The sequence below is a fragment of the Podarcis cretensis genome, assembly GCF_951804945.1.
Source record: "Podarcis cretensis genome assembly, chromosome: 1".
Classification (NCBI taxonomy): Eukaryota; Metazoa; Chordata; class Lepidosauria; order Squamata; family Lacertidae; genus Podarcis; species Podarcis cretensis.
The window spans coordinates 110,164,691-110,190,846 of record NC_137170.1 but is presented as its reverse complement, the minus strand read 5'-3'; the positions used below and the strand labels follow the sequence as shown (position 1 = coordinate 110,190,846).

The 26,156-nt window shown below is 42.5% G+C and overlaps 1 protein-coding gene across 8 annotated transcripts in view; it reads right to left on the bottom strand.

Moving 5' to 3' along the window:
• The window catches only part of SLC4A10 (solute carrier family 4 member 10), a 173,680-nt gene that overhangs the window by 79,922 nt on the left and 67,602 nt on the right, over positions 1-26,156 (bottom strand). For all 8 annotated transcript variants that reach the window (XM_079976521.1, XM_079976525.1, XM_079976522.1 and 5 more), the window contains 2 exons: positions 20,808-20,889; positions 6,135-6,281 (listed from right to left, as the gene is read on the bottom strand). In XM_079976521.1, coding sequence (XP_079832647.1) covers positions 6,135-6,281; positions 20,808-20,889 — 229 coding nt within the window. The remainder of the gene's footprint in view (positions 1-6,134; positions 6,282-20,807; positions 20,890-26,156) is intronic.

The following is a 26,156-nucleotide window of genomic DNA, read 5'->3' as shown; positions in this document are numbered from 1 at the left end:
TCCATAAATAGAATTTCACGGTACTTCACAAAATTGGAGTAAGCATTGGAAATGAATGATTTAAAGAGACTGGGCATATAAAATGGAGGTCTGAGGCCTTTTAATTTTTTTATCCGTCTCCATAGTGTCTACTTCCCATTTTTTCACTGATGCTCCCACAAAATAAGCAGGCCCCCTGCATCAGTTTAAATAAACTTCCAGACAGGTAGCAGTGTTAGTCTTCAGCAAGAACTAAAAACAAAGGCAATGTTGTAGTAAGAGTGATGGTGGCAATTACAGTGGTACCTCGGGTGACAAACGCTTCGGGTTACAAACTCCGCTAACCCAGAAGTAGTGCCTTGGGTTAAGAATTTTACCTCAGGATGAGAACAGAAATCGTGCGCCAGCGGCAGCAGGAGGCCCCATGAGTGAAAGCGCACTTCAGGATAAGAACGGTTTCGGGTTAAGAACGGACCTCCAGAACAAATTGAGTTCGTAATCCGAGGTACCACTGTATGTTAATGTTTAACTGTATGCAGTGCTTTTTTTTTCTTAAAAAATGTTTAGGGGTACTCTCATTTTGACTCAAGAAAATCACCATTTTATAGTTTAAATTGGGACAAATAAACGGTAAATGGTAAATGGTAAAAACAGTAAATGGGCAAAAGGACAAAGATTCACAAAATGTTTAGGGGTATGCATACCCCTGTGTGTCCCCCAGAAAAAAGCACTGACTATATGAAAAACACCCACTGTGGCCATCCACAAAGCCGTGTGGGTGTCACAAACTTCCTAGCACTGGGATACCAACTAACTTCTGTAGCAGAGAGAAAAAGAGGCCACAAATGCAGAACCTCTTGAATCATGTTTGAATCAAGAGGCCAGTCGAAATTAATGACAAAGACTCACCCCTGATGACCGCCCATGTTGAATTGTGCACATTACTCCAAAGGGAGAATGGCAGGAAAGTAAACAAGGCAGAGAACCTCAGCAAGAGCATGCAAACCCTTATGAATGATTTCCTAGGAAATGTGCTTTCTGAATAGAAGAAATTCCATCCTCAGAGACACCATGAGATAGCACATCAAACACAGGATATGTAAGAGTCCCACAGTTTATTTTACCTTGAACAGTCATGTCTGTGGTTAAAAAACTTGCAGGATATTTTTGAACAAAAATTTCAATAAAATATGAATATAGGATCATGTAATTAAATGACAGGAATATGATAGCATTTGATGTTCTCTCCCTTCATTGAAAAGTAGGGTGCGTGCTATTCAAGTTTAGGAAGTCTATTTTTCTCTCCACTCTCTCAAGCATGCAGTTTAATAACTTTTCTGTGCCTGACATTTATATGAGGAAGAGAGGCCAGCGGCCAGTTTCTCAAGTTGTCTTCTAAATGCATAACCACCAGTTCTAAAAATCTCAAAAACTGTAATCCACAGGTCTAGATAACTCATACTTTCTCTCTGACCTTGTAGCATTTGGGGCAATGCCACAATTTCTCAACTGACATCAAAATATGCATTTACCCATAGTGTGCAGCACAATGCATATTTACTTAAATGCATCAGTATGTGCTCAAATCCATCAGCAAATTAATGCATTAGTTAAGCATACCAATCCAGATCTGGTTGCAATGGATATAAGCAACGGCTGTGTGTTTGTTTATTCTCCTAGATGGTGTCTCATCCAATTTGGCCTTGAATCCCACTTGAGTTTGCAAGGGATGATAACATATTTTAATGTGACTATGGAAACAGAATATTTGAAACAGCCTTCCCCCTCCTCCGCCCAGAAGGTGCAAGGACAGGTGGATCATTCCAGAACACAGAATGCAGATGACCACAAAGGCCAATTCACACAAAAACAGCATTATATAAACCTGGCTCATGGTTGCTCCAACCCTGCCCCACATCTATCTATCCTTCCCCTCTAACTGCAGCCCTCCTACAAATGAAGATCTTTATTTGTGAGAGAGCTGCATAGGATTAATGGTGCACACAGAGAAGGACCTAGAACAGGGTCTTGTTATCTTGTAGTGTATTTATTTAAACTATTTACAATCACCCTTTCTGGACCCACCCACCCAAGGCGGTAGACCACCATATAGCAGTACAATGCCATATGATATAACATGACGTAACATTGTTAATAAATGCTTTTTAAAATACAAAAACAAAACCCCAGTACGTTAAAATATAAAGCAGCATAAAACCACAAATCTTCTCTGCCACCAATGCACTCTCATCTACATTACAATCTGAAAAGCTTGAAGTTTTAACCATCACAGACTCAGTCAGCTAAGGTTCTGGGGAAAGCAGAGATGTTTCAGGGCAATTTTGCAGTGTTTGAAAAATAGTGGCTGAGAGCCTACCTTTAAAACCCAGCCAACCGCTGCATTCTGCAGGGGAAAGCATCTTGCAGATTTCACCTTATTCTGGAGGTCCATTCCATAACATACAGGGGTCAAACCTTGAGTGTGGTGCCAGCCAAATCTTTGCAACGCCCTCCCCATTACTCATTAGACCAATGTCTCATCTCTATTGCTCTTTCGGTGCCTTATTGAAGACTTTCCTCCTTCAACAAGCCTTTTAAGCTGGGACCTTTATCCCAGCCTGTATCTGCACTGGAGATAAATAAATTGTTTTTACATATTAAATTGTTTTTTATATATGGAATTGAGATATTTTATGAGAAGTAATTCATAAATAGAATCCAAATTTAAAAAATGCTAGCTTTCGATTGTTGCTTTTATCCGATAGCAGTTTTGCGTGTGATTATCGTTCTCCTTGCTTTGAGTTTTGTAAGCCACCTTGAAATAACTGATAGAAAGTGGTATATAAATGTTTTAAATAAATAAAATGTGCAGTCATCACAAGGCAGTGGGGAGATCAGCAACTACTCAGAGATCATCTATAGTTTGTTTAAAAATAGGTTGTTCCAAATAATAACATAGTAGCTCTGAGAAAAGTTTGTAAGCCCCTTGTTGACGCTGATTTTCCATATTTTTCTAAACTCCAAGACTGCATTTAAACAGTGCAAGTGTTTATCCTCAGAATACAAATGGCCCATTCTAGCTCCCTGATTGGATGAGGGGCATGCGGGGAGCATGCCATGAGCACATGCCAGGGGCTCATCCATGCCCATGGAACCCAAATCAGGCAAATTATGCTTAGTGCTAACCAGCTATTTATTGTCTTTAAGTGGGTTTTGCAAGCCATGCTTTGGAGACAAGGCCCTGCCCTTCATTCAGCAGTCATAGCAAAATATGGGTATTGCAAAACAAATGAAGAGAGGAATCAATCCCAGAGAAAAAGAAGGAAGAGGTGGAGGGTGGTAGGATGGTGGAGCATACAAGTCCATGAGACATTCCTAATCCTCAAAATCATGCTATGGAGGATTGGAATAGGATGCTCGAAGTTACCGTAGCTAATCTGTGCAAACTAAGCTAATACACACCACCTTTCAGAAAAGAATCATAATATGTTGACAGGTAAATTTATCTGTCATAGATAAAAGTACTACAGTATTGCTAACATCCATGATTCATCTCTCGCCCCGATAGCTCATCGGCAACACTGATGAGTAACGCAACAATCACAACAGATGCTGACAAAGCCTTTCTGGTCTCCATGACCACAAGTTGTCTGTGCGCATGTTGCAATGCGTGCCTGCACATACCAAATTTAACCTAAAATACAACTGATTTGCTTAGAAACATGATTCAAGCCCAAATCCACCAAGGCATGCATGCTCCTCATAAGTAGCAGTAGACAAGTGCAATTAAAACATTAAAAATAATACTCAGTAGCCAAGCTCCCAAGTGACGTGGATTCGATTATGAAAGGGAAGCTTAACATTAAGTGGCATGAAAGAGGATTAAGTCAAGTTGGGAGTACTAACTAAAGAGCACAGTGTGCTTGATTGTGCCAAAATATCCACACCCCTCTGCTTCCATCAACAAGTGTACCAGAAAACCCAGTGCTTCTTTTATAGAATCTGTGAAAGTAAGTAGCAAGTACTCCTAGGACATTGGGAGAACGCTCTGCAAGCTGAGGTGTAAAAGAGTAGAAATCTTCAAGGATTTTGTCTTTACAAAATCAAAATGCCAGGGAACAGCTTTGTGATGTCACCAATCAAATCAACCAGGACTCTGGTTGATTTGATTGACACCATATGCCCTTTTAAAATGTGGGGTTTTGGGGGGGTGCTATTGGGTTGTTTTTGTTTTTATTAGATATTTTGTGGTTTTATATTTTGATTTTATTCTGTGAACTGCCCTGAGACCCTCAGGTATAGGGCAGTATATAAAATTCATAAATAGTATTATTAATAAATTAATAATAATTTATTATGCTTACCAGGAGGTTGAAGGGGGGAGAGGCAAAGTGACAGTGAGATTGGGGTTTCTCGAAGGAGAAAGTTACTGGGGAAATGGTGTTCTTGTGATAGGAAGTTTTAAAGCACTGTGATGCCTAATGACAATTTCTTTTTGCTGAAAACACGGTAATAGAACATGTTTACCTATTACACAGATTAGGTTGGATTATTTGTTTTTTTAATTGTCTTTTAAAAACACAGATAAGATACTTTAGAATAACAAAACAAACAATGGATTAACAGCATCTGCTTCTCAGTGATCTGAAACGTGTTTCTCTTCCTACTCTAGCATCTTGGAATAAGCACAATTTGTCCAAAATAGATGCAGCTAAGTCATTTGGTTTCACATGAGTATTCATTCTGTGCGACCCAATCTTAATCCTCTTAATACCGACTGAACTTCTATTTCTGAAGACATTTCTATAATTTCATCCACCTTACATTTTTCTGCAAGAGATTTTAAGGATTTAAAGCATTTTTCTAAAGCCTCAGCCTTCATAGCACCTTCCTTCCACACTTTCAGTGCATATAATTTAAAAGCCAATCTAAAGGCATTACAATGACTACTCCACAACCTAAAATTATACTGGCATTTACGGTACATTTTTTAAAGAATCTAAAATATTCTTTCCTACTGCAGCATGGTGCGATAAGGCATCCTGCCAGTGTTTTCATTATAGTCTCTCTGCTTATTATAACTTGGAAGTATTTTCATCTTAGATGCACCTTTTTACATCAGCGCAGTAAGTTATATTATTACTCAAGGAGGAAATAACTTCCCATCAGTGAAGTCCACAAATCTAATGCTCTTATTTTAATGCCATCTCGTGCTGGTTTTTGTTGTTGTTGTTGTTTTAGTGTTTTAATTGCTTGCAACATTATATTGTTTTATTGATAGCTTTGGAAGGTGAAAATCCCAAATCAGAGATAGCCAACATAGCATTCTCCATATGGACTACAAGGCCCAGCCTGCAGGGCCAGTGACCATGGATAATGGGAATTGCAGTCCACAACTTTCAGAGAGCACCACACTTGGCTACCTCTCCCTAAAAGCCGGGGATAGGAATAATGAGACCATTCTAGAAGCATTCCTTCCAATGCTCAACTCAGTTCCAGCTCGTCAGCAGTTCTGTAGTCAAAACTGGACCACGACACACAACAAGAGGAAGGTACCTCTATTCTTGGGTGAATCTCAAGATATTCACAAACTTTTTTTTTTAAAAAAGGAGAGGGCCAGAAGAAAGAAAAACCCCACCAAAGACACCAAGTACAATGGAGTGCATGTATGCCGTACATGCTAAAGTCTTTCTTCTCCCCTAGCATTTTAATATGTTTGGAGCCCAGAGTTCACATTGGCTAAACAGCCATTGCTGAGGCTTCTGGTGCAGGAAGGATGACACAAACAAGGGGAATGAGATATGGTGGGAAGAGGCAAATTAGCAGGTAATAGGGGAGCAGGTGGAAACAGAGGTGGCAAAAGAGAATGGCAGAGCAGACAAGAGAACAGAGGCAAGGGAAAAGGAGAAACTTTAAAGTGGGAGGAAAATCATGGCTTGAGAAAGAGAAAGCCAGAGACAGGAAGGGGCAACGAAGTTAAGAGATGGAAGTGAGGAGGCACTACTTGAAATGCCCACTGTAATGTGACCTGTGTGGAAAAGAATTTGGAAATTACAGCAGGGCAAGAATGGGGCAGGACATGTCCATTGCGTGCACCATTTACACAAATTGTCTAACGTTGCCTGTTAAATTTTAAAAAGCCAAACAAAGCTTACCAAATGAAGGAGACTCTCTGCCATCTTCTAAACCCGAATCCCGTTCTCTGTCTCTCTTTCTGTGTTTGTGCCCTCGGTGTCGATGGCGTCGATGGCTTTTCCTTCCTCCCAGCGGCACATGAACTCCAATAAACAAAGTTCTGTGACCTAGAGAGCAGAAAACAGGTTGGGTAAGCAGATTTGAAAAAAAACAACACAACATATATTTAACGCTGAATCAGTGGCCCAATGCCCTATTCTTATGTGGAGGCAGCTCCTTAAAAAATAAGAAGAAGAAAGTGGAGGGAAAGAGATGGAGGGGGAAATCTCTGGTACCCACAGAGCCTGTGTGGTTACAGCAAAGCTTTCCAAACTTTTCATGCTGGTGACAAACTTTTTAGACATGCATCATTTCACGACACAGTAATTCAGTTTTACTAGCAAACTGGATATTAAACTAACCCCTTTCCAGCCCCGGGAGGAGCATGGGGAGCGCACCTACACACCGCAGCCAACACACTAATGTGTCACAACACACAATTTGGAAAGCTCTGGGTTAAAGTGTCGGTCTAAGACCAGGGTTCAAATCCCTACGCAGCCATGAAGCTTACTGGGTGACCTTGGGCCAATCACTGCCTCTCAACCTAACTCAATTCTCAGGATTGTTGTGAGGATTAAATGAGGAGAGGAACCTTGAGCTCATGGAGGGGGGATATAAATGCAATAAATAAATAAAATGAACAATAATAAAATGTGGATACTATGCTGTAAGCATAAACTGAAGGGTTGAAAATGTTTCAGCATAAATAAAATACCTAATGGACTAATGAAGCCGCTGAAATAAATGTGATAAAATGCTAACCCAACTTGCATAGCAGAGCGCTATCTTTCTTAGGCCCAAGCCTAATTCCAATTTGGTCATATTTTCTTACTAACTCTTTACTGGTTGTGGCATAAGATATGAGTGCCTGGATGGACTAATGTCAAAATGAAGGCACAATTCCATTCTGACACCCATGAGAAGGTCAGGGTTTGAGTGTAAAGAGGAGTGACTGGATCACATTAGAGCTTCTTGGGCACAATTGTGCACAACTGTTACGATAATTAGCATCATGGTTTAAAAGTGTTATTAAAAGGTAGCTTCCGTGTAACGATTAGGTAGCACAAAGACTTGTCCACTGCAGTCTCCAGTTGTATTATCTTCTGGCTACTGGAACAGCCGCAACATAACAAATAAACATTTGCAGCTTCTCTAGAGTCGGATGTGTCAATCCCGGCACCCCACCCCCTCAAAATATTCAGCTATATGAAGCTGAAACCCCATGTACCCTCTAATCTCATGCAGGCTCCAGCAAGGGCAAAACGCAGAGAGTCATTTGTCATAAAACGTCAAATAAATTTGGGACCAACAATAATTCTCTGCAGAAGCAGATAGAAACAAGCTCCTAGCACGCCAGTAAAAAAACAACAACAAAACCATGCCAGTCTTGTTCTGCCATTCCTGCCTTCCCACCCTATCTGCTTTACAGTGGCGAGCAAAATGGATTTGGATTATACTGCTGTGGTTTTTACATCACTTATATACATTTTACATCTTTTCAAATTATGTACTTGGGTCCTCATGAGGTTCTGAAGCAAACTGGAGGAATCAAGAAGCACACAACTTCTTTCTTCCATTTCAGCTACTTATTTTTACAGTTTGCAATGGAGACTGGACAAGCCCCATCCTCCTTTCCGGTTCCACTACACATAAGACTCGGAATTATAGAGTTGGAAGGGGCCACAAGGGTCATCTAGTCCAACTCCCTGAAATTCAGGAATTTTTTTGCCCAATGTGGAGCTCAAACCCACAACCCTGAGGTGAAGAGTCTCATGCTCTGCAAACTCAGCCATTCCACTTGCTCATGGATCGCTTCTTAAGGCCAGTTGTGCTAAATAGGCTGCAACGCTCGCATAATCGGTTAAGAATGGTATGTTAAACAGTTAAAGCATCTCAAGCACAGAGGGTGCACAACAAAAACAAACTATCCCAAGGCAATCATACCATTAGGCAGAGTGAGGCAACTGCCTCAGGGATCTGATTTTCAGTGTCGCAAATGAGCAGCCAATTGTTAAAAGTTATTTAATTTATTATTGCTGAATGTTTACTCCCAGAAAGAAGCAGTTCTGGGATTTTATCCCTCAGTCTTGGGTAGCGTGCACCTTGGCTTGCAGGTGGGGGAAGGTCACAAGCTGCTCTTCCTCCTCAGGTGACAAAATGTATTGGGCGGACGCTGCCCAAAGTGCGTTTTTAAAATTAAGATACAGAAATATTAATTTACATATATTGAATTTACATATATTTGTAAATTGAATAATTTACAAATATTGAAATATAATAATAATAATAATAATAATAATAATAATAATAATAATAATAATAATAATTTATACCCCGCCCACCCATCTGGCTGGGTTTTCCCAGCCACTCTGGGTGGCTTCCAGCAAAATATTAAAATACAGTAGTCCGTCAAACATTAAAATGAAAAAATGGGAGCTGTTTCATTACGTTTTCCAAGTACCACCAGAAGCAGAAAAGCAATTGTTTTTTAATAAATAAGTTAAATCAATCCCTTCTACTTTGTGCAAGAAGTGGGAAAATGATTTCAGAGCTGCTCACAGAAGCGGACTTAGGGGAGCGTGACTCCTTTGCCTGCACTGGGTGCCGGGCCAAAAAGGCGCCACAACAATGAAGAACAATGGAAGGCGAGAGGCGGAGGAGCACTGAATGTTGAGAGCCAAAGTCTACCACTGCTGCTCATCACATTATTTAGCGTGAGGTGGTACAATTCTTGTCTGGAGCTTGCACATGGCTAAGAAAGAGGGAAGGATTGGAAATCTACTGCTATGGATTGAACAGCTTTCAATATTGTTGATACTGTGGTGCTATTTATTGTCTTAGTTCCTGACTTTCATGCTGTATTGAATATCATTTTTGGCATTCGTATTGAACATCAAGCCAGAGAACTGGTGCAGATGGAAGAGGATTGGTGTCATATGATCCACAACGCAGACACCAGAAAGAAATCCAGTCACAGCATTTGCACCCAAACACAGTGACTGAATCCAGTCATACTTTGGATCTCGAACGGCTTAGTTGCCAAATATTTCGGCTCCCAAACAATTGAAGACCAGAAGTGGGTGGTTTTTTTGGAAGCCGAACATCCGACTGGGCTTCCGCAGCTTCCGACTGGCTGCAGGAGCTTCCTGCAGCCAATCAGAAGCTGCGCTTTGGTTTCCGAATGTTTGGTGTCCGTTTGACTTCCAAGGTATGTCTGTACTCTTCAAGGGCAGCCAACAATCACCCTGTGAGCTACATGGGATTCAAACCTGCATCCTGCCAGTCCTTGCCCGGACCTCTAATCGCTACATCACACAAACCTTTGAGAGAGTTGACCACCTTTCGCTTTGATTCAGCCCTCCAGGTAAAGAGGAGAAAAGAAGCCTCGTCATGGATTGAAACTAATTAACCTTCGGTGCAAGCATGGGTTTTTACAAGATCCCACTGGTTTACGCTATATGCTTGGCAGAATTCTAAGTAAAAAATAAAGGATCAGAAAACTCCTAAAGGATGTTTGCAGATATAGGGGAAAGCAGACCCTTCTTATAGAAGAGGGAAGAAAGGAAGGGGTGGAGGAAAGCAGAACATCTGTGAAGAACGGATTCAAACTCTGGGTTCCTGAATGATAAATTACAGCACAGAAACCAATAATTTAGGATAAAACAGGGAAATTAGAGGATTCTAATGGGCCATCGACTACTCAAGAGAAGACAGAACAGGAGCAAAGGAATAAACAGGAAGAATGAGGGCTAATGCGCACTGAGGTGATAAATCTTGTCTGGGGATATACCATTTCAGATTGCAAGTGGGGGGTGTATCTTTCATTTATTGTGTTTACTGTAATTGGTTTTAGTATTTTTGTTGTGTTTGTAAATAGCTTTGCGCAATTTCAGTCACCAAAGCAACTAATAAATATAAATAATAATAAAAACAATCAATGTTCCTAATAACAATTGATATATTAGTTAGTTAGTTAGTTAGTTAATCACTTGCAGAGAGGATCAGCCACTACTGTTTTCTATTATTACAACCCTGAAGCTGTGGGATGAGTTTCCTGAGAAGGAAATTTCGCTATCATATAAAGTGTGACTATTTAATTATATAGCATATGATTATGAAATAATGGATACTATTTATTTAATCCATATACTAATAATCATCAGTCTTCCTGTGGCTGGGCTTATGTAGCCTTGTCAGACTTTGCAAGCCAAGGCAAGCACACAATTGCATGTGGAAGTCTCAGGCTTCACTGACTTGCATGCAGATTGGCTACAAATTTAAACATTCAAAACTTTAAAAAAAAAAACAACTCCACATGAAATAAGGCCCAGGTTAGAGCAGGAACCACAGTCTACCTTATATTTTCAATCCCCCTCCATCACAGACTGTAGCATACACATACACACCAGGGCTATATTGCTGCAACATTTTGTTGCAGGGCGTCACTTTTATTTTATATCAAGAGTTGGTAATGTTTTGCTGTGGTGGTGGCAAGCTTCCCGATGACATGAAAAAAGCTCTTCAAACTGACCCAAAGCGAACTAAAGCAGTGTGGCGAGAAAGTGGTGTTTCTCTCATATCTCTGCCAAGTGACCTAACGTGGGTTGCCAGCACCCAGGGCCATGCAGAGGGGTGGGTGGGAGGGAAGGAAATGGATGGAGTATGCATGCACATTCAACTGCCTAAGTCCTAAGGCATCCTCATCACCCAGGAGATCTCAGCCACAGAGATAAGAAAAGAGAAAGATTTTTAAACAGTTTGTTTGTCTGTCTGTCTGTCTGTCTGTCTGTTTGTTTGTTTGTTTGTTTGTTTGTTTAAGCCTTTTAGGGCCACGTTTCCTTCAACAGGATCACTCTCACGAGAACTATAAATGGGTGAATAATTTTGTAAGTTGTTGATTATGAACGTACAGCTAGACAGGCTAGTCACAAAATATATTAGCTGAAAAATTAGGGTGATAACATCTACGTTGGGGCTAAGGAAGCTCTTCTTATTTTCATATATTTGTGGGTCAGTCTGTCAGAAGTAGAAACCTCTGCTCAGATGCAGGCCCCCGCAGAAATAGCAAAGTTGAAAAAGATCAGATTTGTGCAAGGAACTTCCCCAGCTTCTGCGTATATTATCATCCAAACCCCCTCTTTCCCTCAGGCTTTATTTGCCATTCATTCACACTTTTCCTTATGGCAGCAAAAAATATATTATTGAGTGTTGCAAGTCTCACACAGGTATGGCCGCCATCCCCAGCTGCATATCTATGGCCTTCCATTGATGCTGTAACATCAATTAATGGAGGATTGGCCATTAATGAACGAGATGGGAATGCATATCTGCTATTTCTCCTCCTTTATCAAAAGGCAATGAAGAAGATGACACTATCGGCTGCAATTCATATGTGAATAATAAGACGAATACAATTTTCCCATCCCACAAGCAATTAGCTGGAAATTGTATTCACAGGTCTCAATCCAGAGATATCTGAATACAGCAGAAGGCCACGCTTCTGCTCCCACGCTCATGCACTCCACTCTCCTCTGCTAAACAGACGATGAGCACTGTCAGCTCAGAATGAATAGCAATGGAGTCAAGGGCATTTGCAAATATGCCAGACTGAGACCAAACTAGTCGCTAATGGACCTTGTCTTTTTGAACAGCATTCTCCCCTAATTCCTTTGCTTCCTTTCCCCACTAAATCTCATCATCTGGGAGACTGCAGGTAACAAAAAGGGTGTTAAAACTGAACTGAATTGATCAGTGCCTCACCAGTACTAGATATGGTTTTATGCTTTTCCCCAAGTCGTAAGAAGTCTGGGGAGTTTTAGCTTTCTTTTGAATGAGGAGCAGAGGGTACACTTAATGATGCTCCTGTGATATCCTTTTACAGTGGTACCTCGGGTTACTTACACATCAGGTTACAGACTCCGCTAACCCAGAAATATTACCTCGGGTTAAGAACTTTGCTTCAGGATCTGTGGAGAGAATTGTCTGCCCGTTGTGGTGCATGAAGACAATCAACCGTGTCTCAAATTGGCTGAGACGGGGCAGTTCAAGGCGAGGACCAAACATTTGGACATACGTTTCCGGAATGTATGTCAGAGCGTTCATGAGGGGCTAATTGCTCTGAAATACTGTCCCCCAAAGAAAAGAACCTCGCTGATGGTTTCATAAAACCATTGACCTTCCAGAAGCACAAGGAGTTCTGTGAGGGTCTGTGTATGGGGAGAGCATTGTTGCCTATTGTCCCCAGATGCAGGACAAGAGGGGGTGTGGAGTTTGGAACTGACAGGGTTAAAACTCCGTGGTGTCCTGTATCTGGGAGGAGTTTGACGCAGAGAAGTGCGTCACAGTCTGTGTGCAGACTCGCTTTCGCTTCTGTCTGAGACGCAGCTCAGCTCCGAGGCTGCAGGCTGCGTGTGTGTGCCTTTGGCACGGGAAAGATGCCGGAAAGCTCCAATGGAATGAGACTGATTTATGGCTTGTAAATAAACGCTTCTAGAGATAAGAACCGAACTGTCTGTGAACTTGATTTATCCCTTATCTCACACGGACGCAGGACCGCTGCTACTCTGCTCTCCTGCCAGGTCAGCTCCCCAGCAGAGGCTAACGCAGGGAAGCCTGACTGGACACAGGAATTGTTTACACGAAAAGTACCGGTAACTGGCTGACTGACCGAACCCAAAGGGTGCTCATCAATGGTTCCTCTTCATCCTGGAGAAGAGTGACTAGTGGGGTGCCACAGGGTTCTATCTTGGGCCCGGTCTTATTCAACATCTTTATCAACGTCTTGGATGATGGACTCAAGGGCATCCTGATCAAATTTGCAGATGACACCAAACTGGGAGGGGTGGCTAACACCCCAGAGGACAGGATCACACTTCAAAACGACCTTGACAGATTAGAGAACTGGGCCAAAACAAACAAGATGAATTTTAACAGGGAGAAATGTAAAGTATTGCACTTGGGCAAAAAAAATGAGAGGCACAAATACAAGATGGGTGACACCTGGCTTGAGAGCAGTACATGTGAAAAGGATCTAGGAGTCTTGGTTGACCACAAACTTGACATGAGCCAACAGTGTGATGCGGCAGCTAAAAAAGCCAATGCAATTCTGGGCTGCATCAATAGGAGTATAGCATCTAGATCAAGGGAAGTAATAGTGCCACTGTATTCTGCTCTGGTCAGACCTCACCTGGAGTACTGTGTCCAGTTCTGGGCACCACAGTTCAAGAAGGACACTGACAAACTGGAACGTGTCCAGAGGAGGGCAACCAAAATGGTCAAAGGCCTGGAAACGATGCCTTATGAGGAACGGCTAAGGGAGCTGGGCATGTTTAGCCTGGAGAAGAGGAGGTTAAGGGGTGATATGATAGCCATGTTCAAATATATAAAAGGATGTCACATAGAGGAGGGAGAAAGGTTGTTTTCTGCTGCTCCAGAGAAGCGGACACGGAGCAATGGTTCCAAACTACAAGAAAAAAGATTCCACCTAAACATTAGGAAGAACTTCCTGACAGTAAGAGCTGTTTGACAGTGGAATTTGCTGCCAAGGAGTGTGGTGGAGTCTCCTTCTTTGGAGGTCTTTAAGCAGAGGCTTGACAACCATATGTCAGGAATGCTCTGATGGTGTTTCCTGCTTGGCAGGGGGTTGGACTCGATGGCCCTTGTGGTCTCTTCCAACTCTATGATTCTATGATTCTATGATTCTAGGATGAGAACAGGAAACGTGCTCCGGCGGCACGGCGGCAGCAGGAGGCCCCATTAGCTAAAGTGGTGCTTCAGGTTCAGAACAGTTTCATGTTAAGAACAGACTTCCGGAACGAATTAAATACTTAACCTGAGGTACCACTGTATTTACAGACAGAGGCATAGAATAGGGGGCATGCCCCCCCACAAAGACCCCCTCACTCCCTGCCCCCGAGAGCACAGAGGGTGAAGACCACCCTCTGCATGTCCTGCCCCCCGCCTGGCACACCCAGCCACAGCTCTCCCTTCCCAGGGTCAGTCCTGACTCAGGGGTGGAGAGAGGCTGCAATGCCCGGTGCAGCTAGCCACAACTCTGCAGAACGGCTGCGGCGTGTCCGGCTGAGGCTCCTCCTTCGCTGGATCAAGGCTGACCTGAGGGGTGGAGAGCGGCTGTGATGCCCCGATGGCAACTCCTCCATCCCAGGGTTAAGCCCAACTCAGGGGCAGGCTGCAGCTGTGGTGCCTGGCATGCCCAGCCAAAGCTCCTGACCCAAGGAAGGAGAGTGGCTGTGGCAGGCCTGTCCAAGCTTCCTATTTCCCTCGCAGCCAGCCAGCAGCTCCGGCAGAGATAAGAGAGTGGGCAGCAACGTTGCTGTCCACTCTCCTGGATTGGGGTGTGCAAATACAACCCTGCGTCGGTGCCACAGCAGGTTCCCTCCATGCCCTGTCCCCTTTGGGGGCACAACCCAGGCACTGCTTAGATCTGCTCCGCCACTGTTTACAGATACATGGGCCAGGCATGGAAAACCAGTCCAGCACCCAGAGACATGAGACTATTATTGTCTAAAGCAGAATCAGTTCTGCCTTCTGCCTGCCCCATGGAGAGAAACCAGCACCCTCCTAGAACCTGTCGTCGTACACTTTTTCAAGCCAGTTGCAAAACTCCCTTGCTATTTTGGAGGTCTCTAAATGGTTTTCTCTCCTCCACATGCTGAGCACGTGGGGTGAATTTTAGCTCTTTCAAGACCATCTTTCATCCAGTTAGACAATATCAACTGATTATCATCACCAAATTCTAACAAGCAATGCCTCTTTCCTTGCTATATCATGTATGTTATAATATCTTCCTAGATCTTGGCCATTTCATTTGACATTTAATTATTGTCTTTATCAATGAGATTGTATCTAAGTGGCCAGATCCCTATATTGTGGTCTGTTTGCACAGAATAAACTGAGAATTATTATGAAGGATATGCCCAATAGGGCACAAATAGGTGTATAGGTGCTATTGGCCAATTCCCATCAGCCCTAGCCAGCATGGACGATGGTCAGGGATGATGGGGGTTGGAGTCTAGCAACATCTGGAGTGCCATAGGTTCCCCATTCCTGCAAAAGAAAATTTTGGGTTCAGCTGTAATTGGGAAAACATATTTCTTCCTCTATTAAAGAGACACATTGCTGCAAAGTCAGAGAGTTCTCCTTCAGGTCCACAGTTACCTGCTAGCATTAGTTCTGAAGGCAAAGTCAAAAACAAAAAAAGCCCATGCCCCATTCCCCACCCACCCCAGCTTTAAGCACCTATGCAAACAATTGCTGAACATTTTGCTTGTTGATCTGAGCAACCATCTGTTCTGCCTGGATGATAGATCTGGATGTTGCTACCAGATCTATCTGCCAAAACGGTGACTACACAAGAAGACCAAATAAAAGCACAAAGGCCTCAATCTACAATGAAAGATCTTGCCCAGTTTGGTGCACTGTTAATTTTTCCAGCGTAATGTCAATAAGTAGTCATGCTTTCTTCAATTAAATGTAACATCCTATAAACCCATTTCTTTAACAGCCAGTTGTCCGTCATGCATTCTATTCCATACACAGGGTAGGAAAGAATAAATTTGAATTTATTTTTCAAATGTTGACGGTTGCAGGTTTGAGGACACCTTGAAACAGGGGTAGCTAAGGTTGTGGCTTTGCGGGTGCTGCTGGACTGGAGTCAAGCCCAATCAGCAAATGCACAATGGTCAAAGGGATAAAAAGAGTCCAGCAATAACTGGAAGAACAGAGCCGTCCCACCCCTGCCTCGCGTTGAGGTTTCGTAAGTCAACAAATCCCACTCATTATAATTTGACAAGGAACTATTCAACTCACAAGATTAATCAAGACATCTCAGACAATGAAGAAAGCTCTAAACACATACAGTAGGTGCAGTAAAGGCTTCATGATTTTACAACTATTGAAGAAAGTCACGAGATGGTTCAGATTTGCAGATAATACTTTCACATTAATCATTATGCTTTGCATTGTAAATACTGCACAGGAGGGGCAAATCTGATACACAGGCAGCCGAGATTTGTGGTTCTCCTGGGCTAGAGCCAGAAGGGCCTAGGAAGCTAACAACTATGACATGTGCTAGTCTTTGGTCTTTTCAGACCTGAGATCCATTTTTTCTGCCAACGTCCATCACTGGGCTTGCTTACAATTTTTTTTATCACAGGTTTTTCTCTTTTTCTCCTTCCTATCTTCCTTCCCTCTAGCTCACTCACTCTCTCTCTCTCTCACTCTCTCTCTCTTCTTGTCTCTTTGCTTTTAAAAAAGTAAATGTGAATATAAAAAGAGGTCACTGCTGGTGCAACTCACTATTTTCCTGCAACTGAAAACCAGCATCACGCAACAAGAATGGGGAACCTTCAGATGTTGTGGGACTCCATCAGCCCCAGCCAAATATCAGAAATGATGGAAGCTGTAGTCTAATAGCATCTGAAGGGCCACTGGTTTCCTAGCCCTGGCATAGACTGACGGTGACATTATGGCCTGCTTCTCCCATTGCTTCCTCTCTAGCACAACAGGTAGGAAAGGCAAAATCTCAACAAAGCAAAGTGGCTTACACTGGAGGTGCCCGGTGCAACAGAACAACACTATTAACTACTTGAATTTTGAACGTCTGGCACACTAACCAGATCTTGCCACCCCAGAAATAATACCTTTAGGAATAAGAAGGTGTAGCTGAACTGGCAAGACTGAAATAAATATAAAATGCAGTTTTTTACAGGATAGTTTGTTTGTGTGTGTGTGTGTGTGTGTGTGTGTGTGTGTGTGTTATACAATTACTTAACAGAAACAGTTCATCGGGGGGGGGGGGGGGGAATGTGTTTTCTCACATGCACACAGACTTTGTGAGCCATGTCTGTACTTCAGAAAAGCTGAAGGGCCTGCTGTTACAAAGACTGGGGGAAATTAACACCAGCTGAAAACGATAAGCTTCAAATTCACTGTAAAACAAAAGCTCATGAAAACCAAAGGGTGATATCCAGCGATGGTCATACTCAAGAGCTGTGGAATCATAGAATTGTAGCGTTTGAAGGGACTCTGAGGATCATCTAGTCCAAACCCCTGCAATGCAGGAGTAGGCAGCTGTCTCATACAGGGATTGCAACCTTGGCATTATCAGCACAATGCTCGATCCAACTGGGTCACTGGAGGCTGGTTTGTTAGGGCAAGTGGGACAGTGCCCCACCAACTTCAGTCTGCCCATACCAAGTCACCTGCCTGCCTTTTCGCTTTCAACCAGTCCAGGGAGTTGTGGCACTCCTTTTCAGCTTCCTTTCCCTCAGTCTCAGCATTGCACCTTCTACAACTCAGCAGAGAGGGTGGTGGGAACAACACCAGAATAAGTTAGCGCCACATGTCTTTGATTCTGGCTCCGCTTACTGTTTGAGCTTCCTGCTTTCTTCCCCATGAGTCTTGAAAGGTGCCTGTTACCCCTGCTCAGAGTAGACCCATTCAAATCAATGTACTTAAACTACAAAGTCCACTGATTTCAATGGCTCTTCCCTGAGCATGAGTAGCAGTGGACGTCACGCAAAGTGAGCTTATTCCTGCCCTGACCTACCTGGAAAAAAACAAATTAATTAACGAGGCTTTCAAGTGTGTGGCCCACAGCCAGAATTAATTTATCTTCCTTCTTTTAAACTCATGATTCTTTGGAAGAAGCGCCACAAGTTTCAGAAAGCCTCATGTGCCACGGACAGCAATACCTCATTCTTCGGGAGAAAAATTGTCCATGGAGCTCTGAGTGCACAAAGTTGCCACAAGGGAATACTGGTGCAAGGAAGAGACAAATAATTTATGTTTTTCAGTTGGAACCTGGCAGAACATTGGTCTCCCCTGCTTAAAATAACAACAGCCACAAGTCAAATTCTAAATGTAACTATTGGAGAGAAAAAATTGGATTCTCTGTTGCACTAAAATCAGCACATTCTGGTAGAATGTTGTGCAGCCCCTACTTTTTTCAACTAAGAATCTACTTTTATCTACTTTTATCTACTTCATCTACTTTTATTCAATCATTTTTTTAAAAAGTCTGCAAGTTTAATAACATAGTTAAAGCTCTCTAATTGTTGGCTCAAAGTGGAAAGTGGAAGTTAAGGCTGAAGCCTTAACAGGCATGCCCCATGATCAGTTGTCCAATGTCTTACAACTTACCCTCCTTGAACCCATACTTTTCCTTGGTCTTTCAGGCCCAAATCCAGGTGAGGAAGATGCTCACTGAATTTCCCTGGTTTTTGAAAAGGAAATCTATTTAAATATTAGGTTCTATTAAACATGTGTGTATGTGGTTATGTGTATGGGTGTTGCAGTCTAAGTCAGAGTGGGGTTGCAGTGTGAGGACCAAAATGTAGGGTTCAGTGTAGGGTAGGTGGGTTCAGTTTGTGCTCAGGGTACATTTTTAAGTGGGATGTGTGAAAGCAGCTTGTGGGGTTCAGTGTGGGGCAGCTTCAGGCTCCAGTGGGATATGTGGAGGCATTTCAGTGTGAGGCAGAATGTTCAGGAGCTGGAAGTGGGAAATGTAGGTGTGGTTCTGAGGTGTTGTCTACCCTGACAATTTTTCAGGTTTCCAAGTGTGCCCACAGGCCCAAAAAGGTTAGTGGGCCCTCATCCTGCCACTAGTCAAAACCTCACCACGCCAGTAAAGGATTGCCTTCCTCAGTAAGCCTGAATAAAGTACATTGGTACTTTAAAAACTGGAGCAAAAAGAATCTAATGTCCATTTTCAGCACTGTGCTGTACTTTAATCGACACATGGTATTATCTTGTGATGTTATCTGACAAGATATTATCTGGTGATAAATCCCTCCAAATCAAGCTTCACTCATATCCAACACACTTTTGTCAGCCTCCAACTTCCAAATAAAGGAAGAAGCTCAAAAGGCAAGAGGAGGTAGAATAAGGAATAAGGATTCTGCTATTCCATTGTGCCTTCCCTGCTCATTTTACTATATCAAATCACCCACACTCACCCACACATTGTCACAAGAAGAGGATAAAGGCCATCAACAAGGAATGGCAGTGATTGCTTCCCATGAACAGTACAGCTTTAGTCAGATCAAGACTAAGACTTCTCACAGGTTGGAAAGCAGTGAGAACCCCACCCTCTGCAGCCTCCTCCAGTTGGGGAGTGGTGAACAAAGCCCTGGAGGAAGCAGACTCACTTCACATAGTGCACCTGAAGAGTAAGGAGACTGCCCTTCTCTCCCCTCCCCCCGCCTTCCAAGAAGCCCTGTGTGACATCAAATTATCATGATCACAGCTAGGGATGGATGAAAAATTCAACTAAATACTTGTTGAAGGCTAATCTATCAAATTCACACTATCCGAAGCAATATGCAAACTAAAACAGAGTCATCCTTCAAAATCCACACTTCTCTGAATTTTGCAATGCAGTTCTCCAACCAAATGCATATATTAGGGGAAAGTGTACCTCAAGATGAAGGTGTTTGTGAAAATCATTATACTAGGGAAAACTTATTGCAAAAATGTGTGCATTAGTCCAACCTGCATATATAAAAATGTGTTAGGAGTAATTCGCACTAATAAACAACGCTGATGAATTTTTGTGAGGATTCCTTTAAAAAAAGAAAAGCATAAATTGCTACAAAATGTGGAGAACTGAATTTCAGATTGGAAAAATGAGAAACCAAGAGAACCAAAACTGACAGATCCTTCCATCCTTAATCATAGCCCTTCTACTACTATCCAACTTGCCCATTGAGTGCCACAGAGGGCAAAGGTGGGGGCATCACAGATCTTGTTACTTCCGACAAGGCTTCCAGAATGTAATAAAGGACAGCAATCGGTCTTCATTCATAGGTTTATTTGGAGACCCTGCTAATGGGGTTTCTGTTTCCACTTGAAACAGGAATAAATGCCTTCAAACAAACAAGGAAACAAACAAATGAATGGAACCCTGCTTGGTATTAACCCTGGTTAACACAAGTGTGGACTATACCATGGTTGAGACTGATCAGATAAAGGGAGGCGTTCTCACCAGGAAGAGGAGGAGGAGGAAGAGTAAAAAGGCTACAGGTGAAGAATATGGTGAAATAAGGTTACCATATTTCAAGAAACAAAAATCCAGACACAAAAAGTTGTTGAACCCGGACAGTTTGACGATTTCCCAAAATTCTCCCCAGATGCTAATTCCATCATTGGAATCACGTCCAGGAAAATCTAGGCATATGGCAACCCTAGGTGAAGAGATCAGCAGAATCTTCACTGGGTCTACATTATGACATTTCCTAAACAATTTATTATTCTTTTCCTTTAAATGAAATAGAATGTTGCAAACTCATAGCCACAAAGTTCCAGGTAATATAGACTGGAGTTCTTATTCTGTATACTTTTTACCACTCAATAAAAGGGTACGCATTTAAGCACCCATCCAGTGAGAACTATCAGTGCATAATTCATTAAGGATATACATACGTGCAAGAACAGAGCTTGAGGTTTTGATAACGGGAAAATTATTTTCACCAACAGACCCACCACACATGTGACCTCATAGACTTTTTGAACATGAATTAGGTTGATGCTTTTGAAAGACATGAGCCTGTGAATCAGAAAGCGCAAGTTCTCACCTTCTAAGTCTTCCTTTTCGAAATGTGTTTTGAGAAGGGAGCGTGTTCCACCCGTGTCCACCACTGCCTCCTCATCATTCCTCTGCAAAATAAAATAAAATAATACATCAGCTTTTCACTGTGCTGTCAGACTTGAGCAATACAAGGTAACAAGCATTTTAACAAGATACCTTTTTTCCATCAGCAAAAAAAATGCAAAGAATTTTTTAATTTGGCATTTACAGATACAAAATCTAGCTCAATTTCAGCAAATCTGAAATAAATGATAGATCCATTGATAGAAATAATAAACTGAGGTGTGTGTCACCTTCAGAAGAGCATTCTACTGATTGGGGACCAGCCCTGGAAAGGCCTGCTCCCATGGGATCATCCTCTGCACTTCCTTCAGGACAGAGAATAGTCTCTGGTGAAGGTTGTAAGGTCCAAGCTGGTTTAAATGGGGAGAGGCGGTCGTCAAAGTATAACTGTCCTGAGCCATATAGGGCTCTAAAGATCAAAACCAGCTAGGAAACCAGTCAGTAACCAATGCAGTCAGGCCAGAATTAGTATAATACATTCAGACATTCTGTTCCATAATATCCCCCAACCTAGTTGCTGAATTCTGCACTAGCGGAGGTTTCTGAACTATCTTAAAAGGCAGCCCCATGTATAATAAATTGCAGTAATCTAACCTAGGCATTACCAGAGCATAAACAATGGCACACGTCTGGCACCAAGCATGGAATAAGATCACTAGGTGTCCCTGTGGTAGTGCATGGGGGCACACATTATGCACACAGGCCTCCATCCCAGATAATGACTGGAACATTTCACTGTACTTAGCCTTATGCATGACTGAACAAATCCAGTACCAGGAGGGAGAAAAGATGGGTTCCATTGAGCCCTATGGGAAAATATTCCCATGCTGACAGAGGCATCTATAGAAGGAGATGCACTGCACACTTTATATAGGAAAATGTGCATGTGCAAAAGGCTTTTGTGAGTGTCAACCATATTTATTGTCTTTAAGAAATGTATGCTTACAAAACAGCCTTTGACTTGCGAGAAGAATATAGCCATGGAGGTAATTACTCTAGGATACTGCACACACTTTTGTCAGATACCCAAAACATTGGGGGGGGGGTTAGGATGGATACTTACTGAAACGCTCTAAAGCAGCGATTCTCAAACTCTGAGTCTCCAGATGTTGTTAGACTACAACTCCCTTCATCCCTGAGCTCTGGCCTTGCTAGCTAGGGGTGATGGGAGTTGTAGTTCAACAACATCTGGGGACCAACAGGTTGAGAAAGGCTGCTCTAAAGAATTAGGGAGCATGTAGGGTAAATTACTGTTCCACATTTTCTATAGTGAGATACCAGACTTTCCCTTCAGCGTACTGTATTTTTAAATACCAACATGTAAAAGCCCACACCTCTGTTTCATTGCAGATTTGACACTTTCAGGATTGTCAGAATGCAGAATCAAGTATCATCAAGTACTAGCCACGCATAGTATGATCTATACTCCTGCTAATGTTCACCTTAACATTTGTAAGAATGGTTGTACTGAAGCAAAAGAAAGACAAGCCTACTCTCTGAACATAAGGGCTAAGAATACAGATCCCATAGGGCTCAATGGAACCCATAGGGCTCAATGGAACCCATCTTTTCTCCCTCCTGGTACTGGATTTGTTCAGTCATGCATAAGGCTAAGTACAGTGAAATGCTCCAGTCATTATCTGGGATGGAGGCCTGTGTGCATAATGTGTGCCCCCATGCACTACCACAGGGACACCTAGTGATCTTATTCCATCATTCACATCATTTCAAAGGTTGTTAGAAGTGTTCTCCGCTGCTGAGACAAAGAGAACTCTGATTATTGCCTTGCTCAGCTCCTCTCATTGAAGGGTCCTTACAATGACAGTCATCCAAAATTGGTTTACTGCTCCCAACGTTTATCTACACATTTGATGCCACTGTCACCCTTCTTCCCTGAATTGTCTGCTTGAAGGTCTTGCTGCATTCAAAACAGGGCAACTGAGGAAAGCGCTCTGAGTTTCATCTGCATAAAATAAACCCTTCCCTCTTCGATGAGCAGTTGAGGATTAGTTTATTTTTAGGGGGGAAAGGCAATTCAGTCCAGATTCTCCAAAGTATTATTTTAAAACCACCTCTATTATTATTATTATTATTATTATTATTATTATTATTATTACTATCTGACTGCATTAAGGTTAATGGATAGATGTTCCCCTTTTGGCCAGCCCTGTACCACACAGTACAGGATGTGCAACAAAGTAGAAAGCAATTAGTTTTCATTCCAGATTTATATCTTCCCCAGGGCAGCGTGTCATATGCATGAGGACAGCTCTGCCCTCCCTCCCTCTTGTTAGAAAAAAACTAAGAGAACGTTCAAATGCATGCCTGCGAAGATGCTAAGATTTGCACCAATCAGCTTTTGCTTGGGCAGACAGATGTGCCAGTCAGTTCCAGACGCACAAATATTTAATGCAGCAAGCGTGCAACTTTTGAAAAGGGGCACCATTCTTGGCATCAAATCTAAAGCAACAAACAATATGTTTAAAAATTGCATGACACTAAATGTGCCTTAGAAAGGGAGAAAGCAGGATAAATACTGGAAATGAATAAGGGCTTACAACATTCTAATGCCCTGTTCAGCTATATATTGTTGACTTAAGCAGTGGCTTCACTCCAGTGTATACCTTTGGCACTGCCTGAACTGAGGCATATTAAATGTACAATCAATTGAGCTGGATCGATTCTGCATCAAGCTAGTGGATCACTGCATTAAGCTGACACTAGTTTTATTCGCTAAACAGTCAGTGAGTTATTTTTAAAACCACCCATGCATTGAGTGATGCAAAACATAAGTACTTTTTTAAAATATTGCTCTCCCCACACCCCACATTTCTGCAATTCTGAGAATTGTATAATTCCATCTGCAATAGACATTTAAAACAGTAATCATACCACTTTAAACAGTCGAGGTTTTTCCCCAAAGGATTCTGGGAGCTGTAGTTTGTTAGGAAAGCTGAGTGTTGTTAGGATACCCCTATTCCATACAATTCTCAGAGTTTCCAAAGAGAAGCGAGAGATGCACTTTTGATCAGTGGGCTGGCACTGCACCCCACGGATGGCTTCTGGATGGCAAGTATACCTGCCTGCTACCAGGGCCAGATTTACGGTAGGTTTGATGAGGCCCTAAGCTACTGAAAGGAATGGGGCCCTTTATATGTCCAGCTGTCCTTTGTCAACAACAAATTGTTGCAGTTTTTTGTGTTGAATATATGCTATATGGTAATTTATGGACCTAATAGGTATCTAAAGCTATTTGCACATAACAAAATATGTAATTTATCAAAGTAATTGTTGAACTGAAATACAATTAAGAAAAAGTATATTAATAGTGAAATGCAAAAGAGTGGGGCCCTAAGCTACCCATCTTCTAGTACACACGCCTACATGCACACGTGTGCATATATTATTGATATTGTTGATATATTATTATTGATTTGCCAAATTACAATGGGGGAATGCGAATAAGAACCATAAACACAGGAAACATAAACGTACTAGGATGATGGCTGTCACCGGAAACAGCAAAGGAAGTTTCAAGGGACATTGTGGTAGAACAGGGGAGAGGGGAGAGGCTGCTTTGCCCCATCTGTTAAGGATCAAGTTTTCCATGGTTCAAAATATGAGCTCACTGAAACCTCACAGATCATGGTACTTCAGAAATCATTTCCCTCCTCTATCCCAAAATGATACTGCTACCTGATATAAGGCATATATGCTCACAGGTTATGTAAGGACCAAGATATGCCCTGAGACCTGCGGGTATAGGGCAGTATATAAATTTAATAAATAATATAAATAACAAATAAATAATCCTCACCAAACTTAGCAAAAAGTGAGTGCAACAATGAGCTGAGCTACACATTACACTTGCCATGTGATCATCAGTCCAGCTAAAGGTAAAGGTAAAGGTACCCCTGCCCGTACGGGCCAGTCTTGACAGACTCTGGGGTTGTGCGCCCATCTCACTTAAGAGGCCAGGGGCCAGCGCTGTCCGGAGACACTTCCGGGTCACGTGGCCAGCGTGACATCGCTGCTCTGGCCAGAGCCAGAGCCAGAGCCAGAGCCGCACACGGAAACGCCGTTTACCTTCCCGCTGGTAAGCGGTCCCTATTTATCTACTTGCACCCGGAGGTGCTTTCGAACTGCTAGGTTGGCAGGCGCTGGGACCGAGCAGCGGGAGCACACCCCGCCGCAGGGATTCGAACCGCCGACCTTTCGATCGGCAAGCCCTAGGCGCTGAGGCTTTAACCCACAGCGCCACCTGCGTCCCTTCATCAGTCCAGCTAGGTCTATTCAAAACTTTGAAAGCTCACTGCCCACAGGCAAAGGAAGCTAAAGGGGTTTAGAATTATGCTCACAGGGGAGGAGAAGGCATTGGCCAGCCTTCTCCGTCTGTTGTTTATTTTTCATTTCTTTCTTTTTATCATGAATAATCTCCCATAGCCATAGCGAGGAGAAGACTACAGAGAAGATTACTTGGGGAACAGTGAAGCCTCCAGCAGCTTCTCCTTCGAAGTGACTCAGGTTTCCTTGTCTGTATGGAAGGAACCTTAAAAGTTCCAAAACTCAGCCGCTTTTCAAGTGCAACAGGTAGCCCAGGAACAGGGAATGTGTGGCCGTCAGATGTTGCTAGACTGCAACATCCATCTCTTCAGTCCATTGGCCATGCTGGCTGAAGCAGATGGGAGAAAGAGGCCAACAACATCTCGAGAAAAACAGGTTCCCCAGCCCAGATGCAGCCTGTCCCTCATTTCAGCATTAACCTGTTGATAACTATGAAGATAATTTCTTCTAAATATTAGCAAAAATTAATTGAGAAGATCCAGTCCTCTTTTTCAGGTTCTCATGTTAGCACTTTTTTTCCACAACTGAAGATCAACCCTGGCCGTACTCAAGAGTCTGATACACTTTATGTGTGGCAACTTGGTGAGGCCATCATTTGACCATGTCATTTTTCACCCTCGCAATGAAATGAGTAATTTCTCAGACTGTAATATGCATTCAATATGCCACACAATCGGGATACATTTTCAGTCACATAATTCAACCTTGCACAGAGAACAGCGGTAGTGTGTTACAGCTAAGCCCCATTAAAACCAATGGCATTTCCATATAAATGCTTTGTGGAGATAAGGTTGAGTCATATATTTCCAATTTATACAGCTGCCATTTTACATACTCATTTTAAACTTACGTGTTAGCAAAGCTACTCTAGAATGCTGGATCACTGAAATACTGGTGGAATGCCATATTGGATTTACGTACCTGAAAC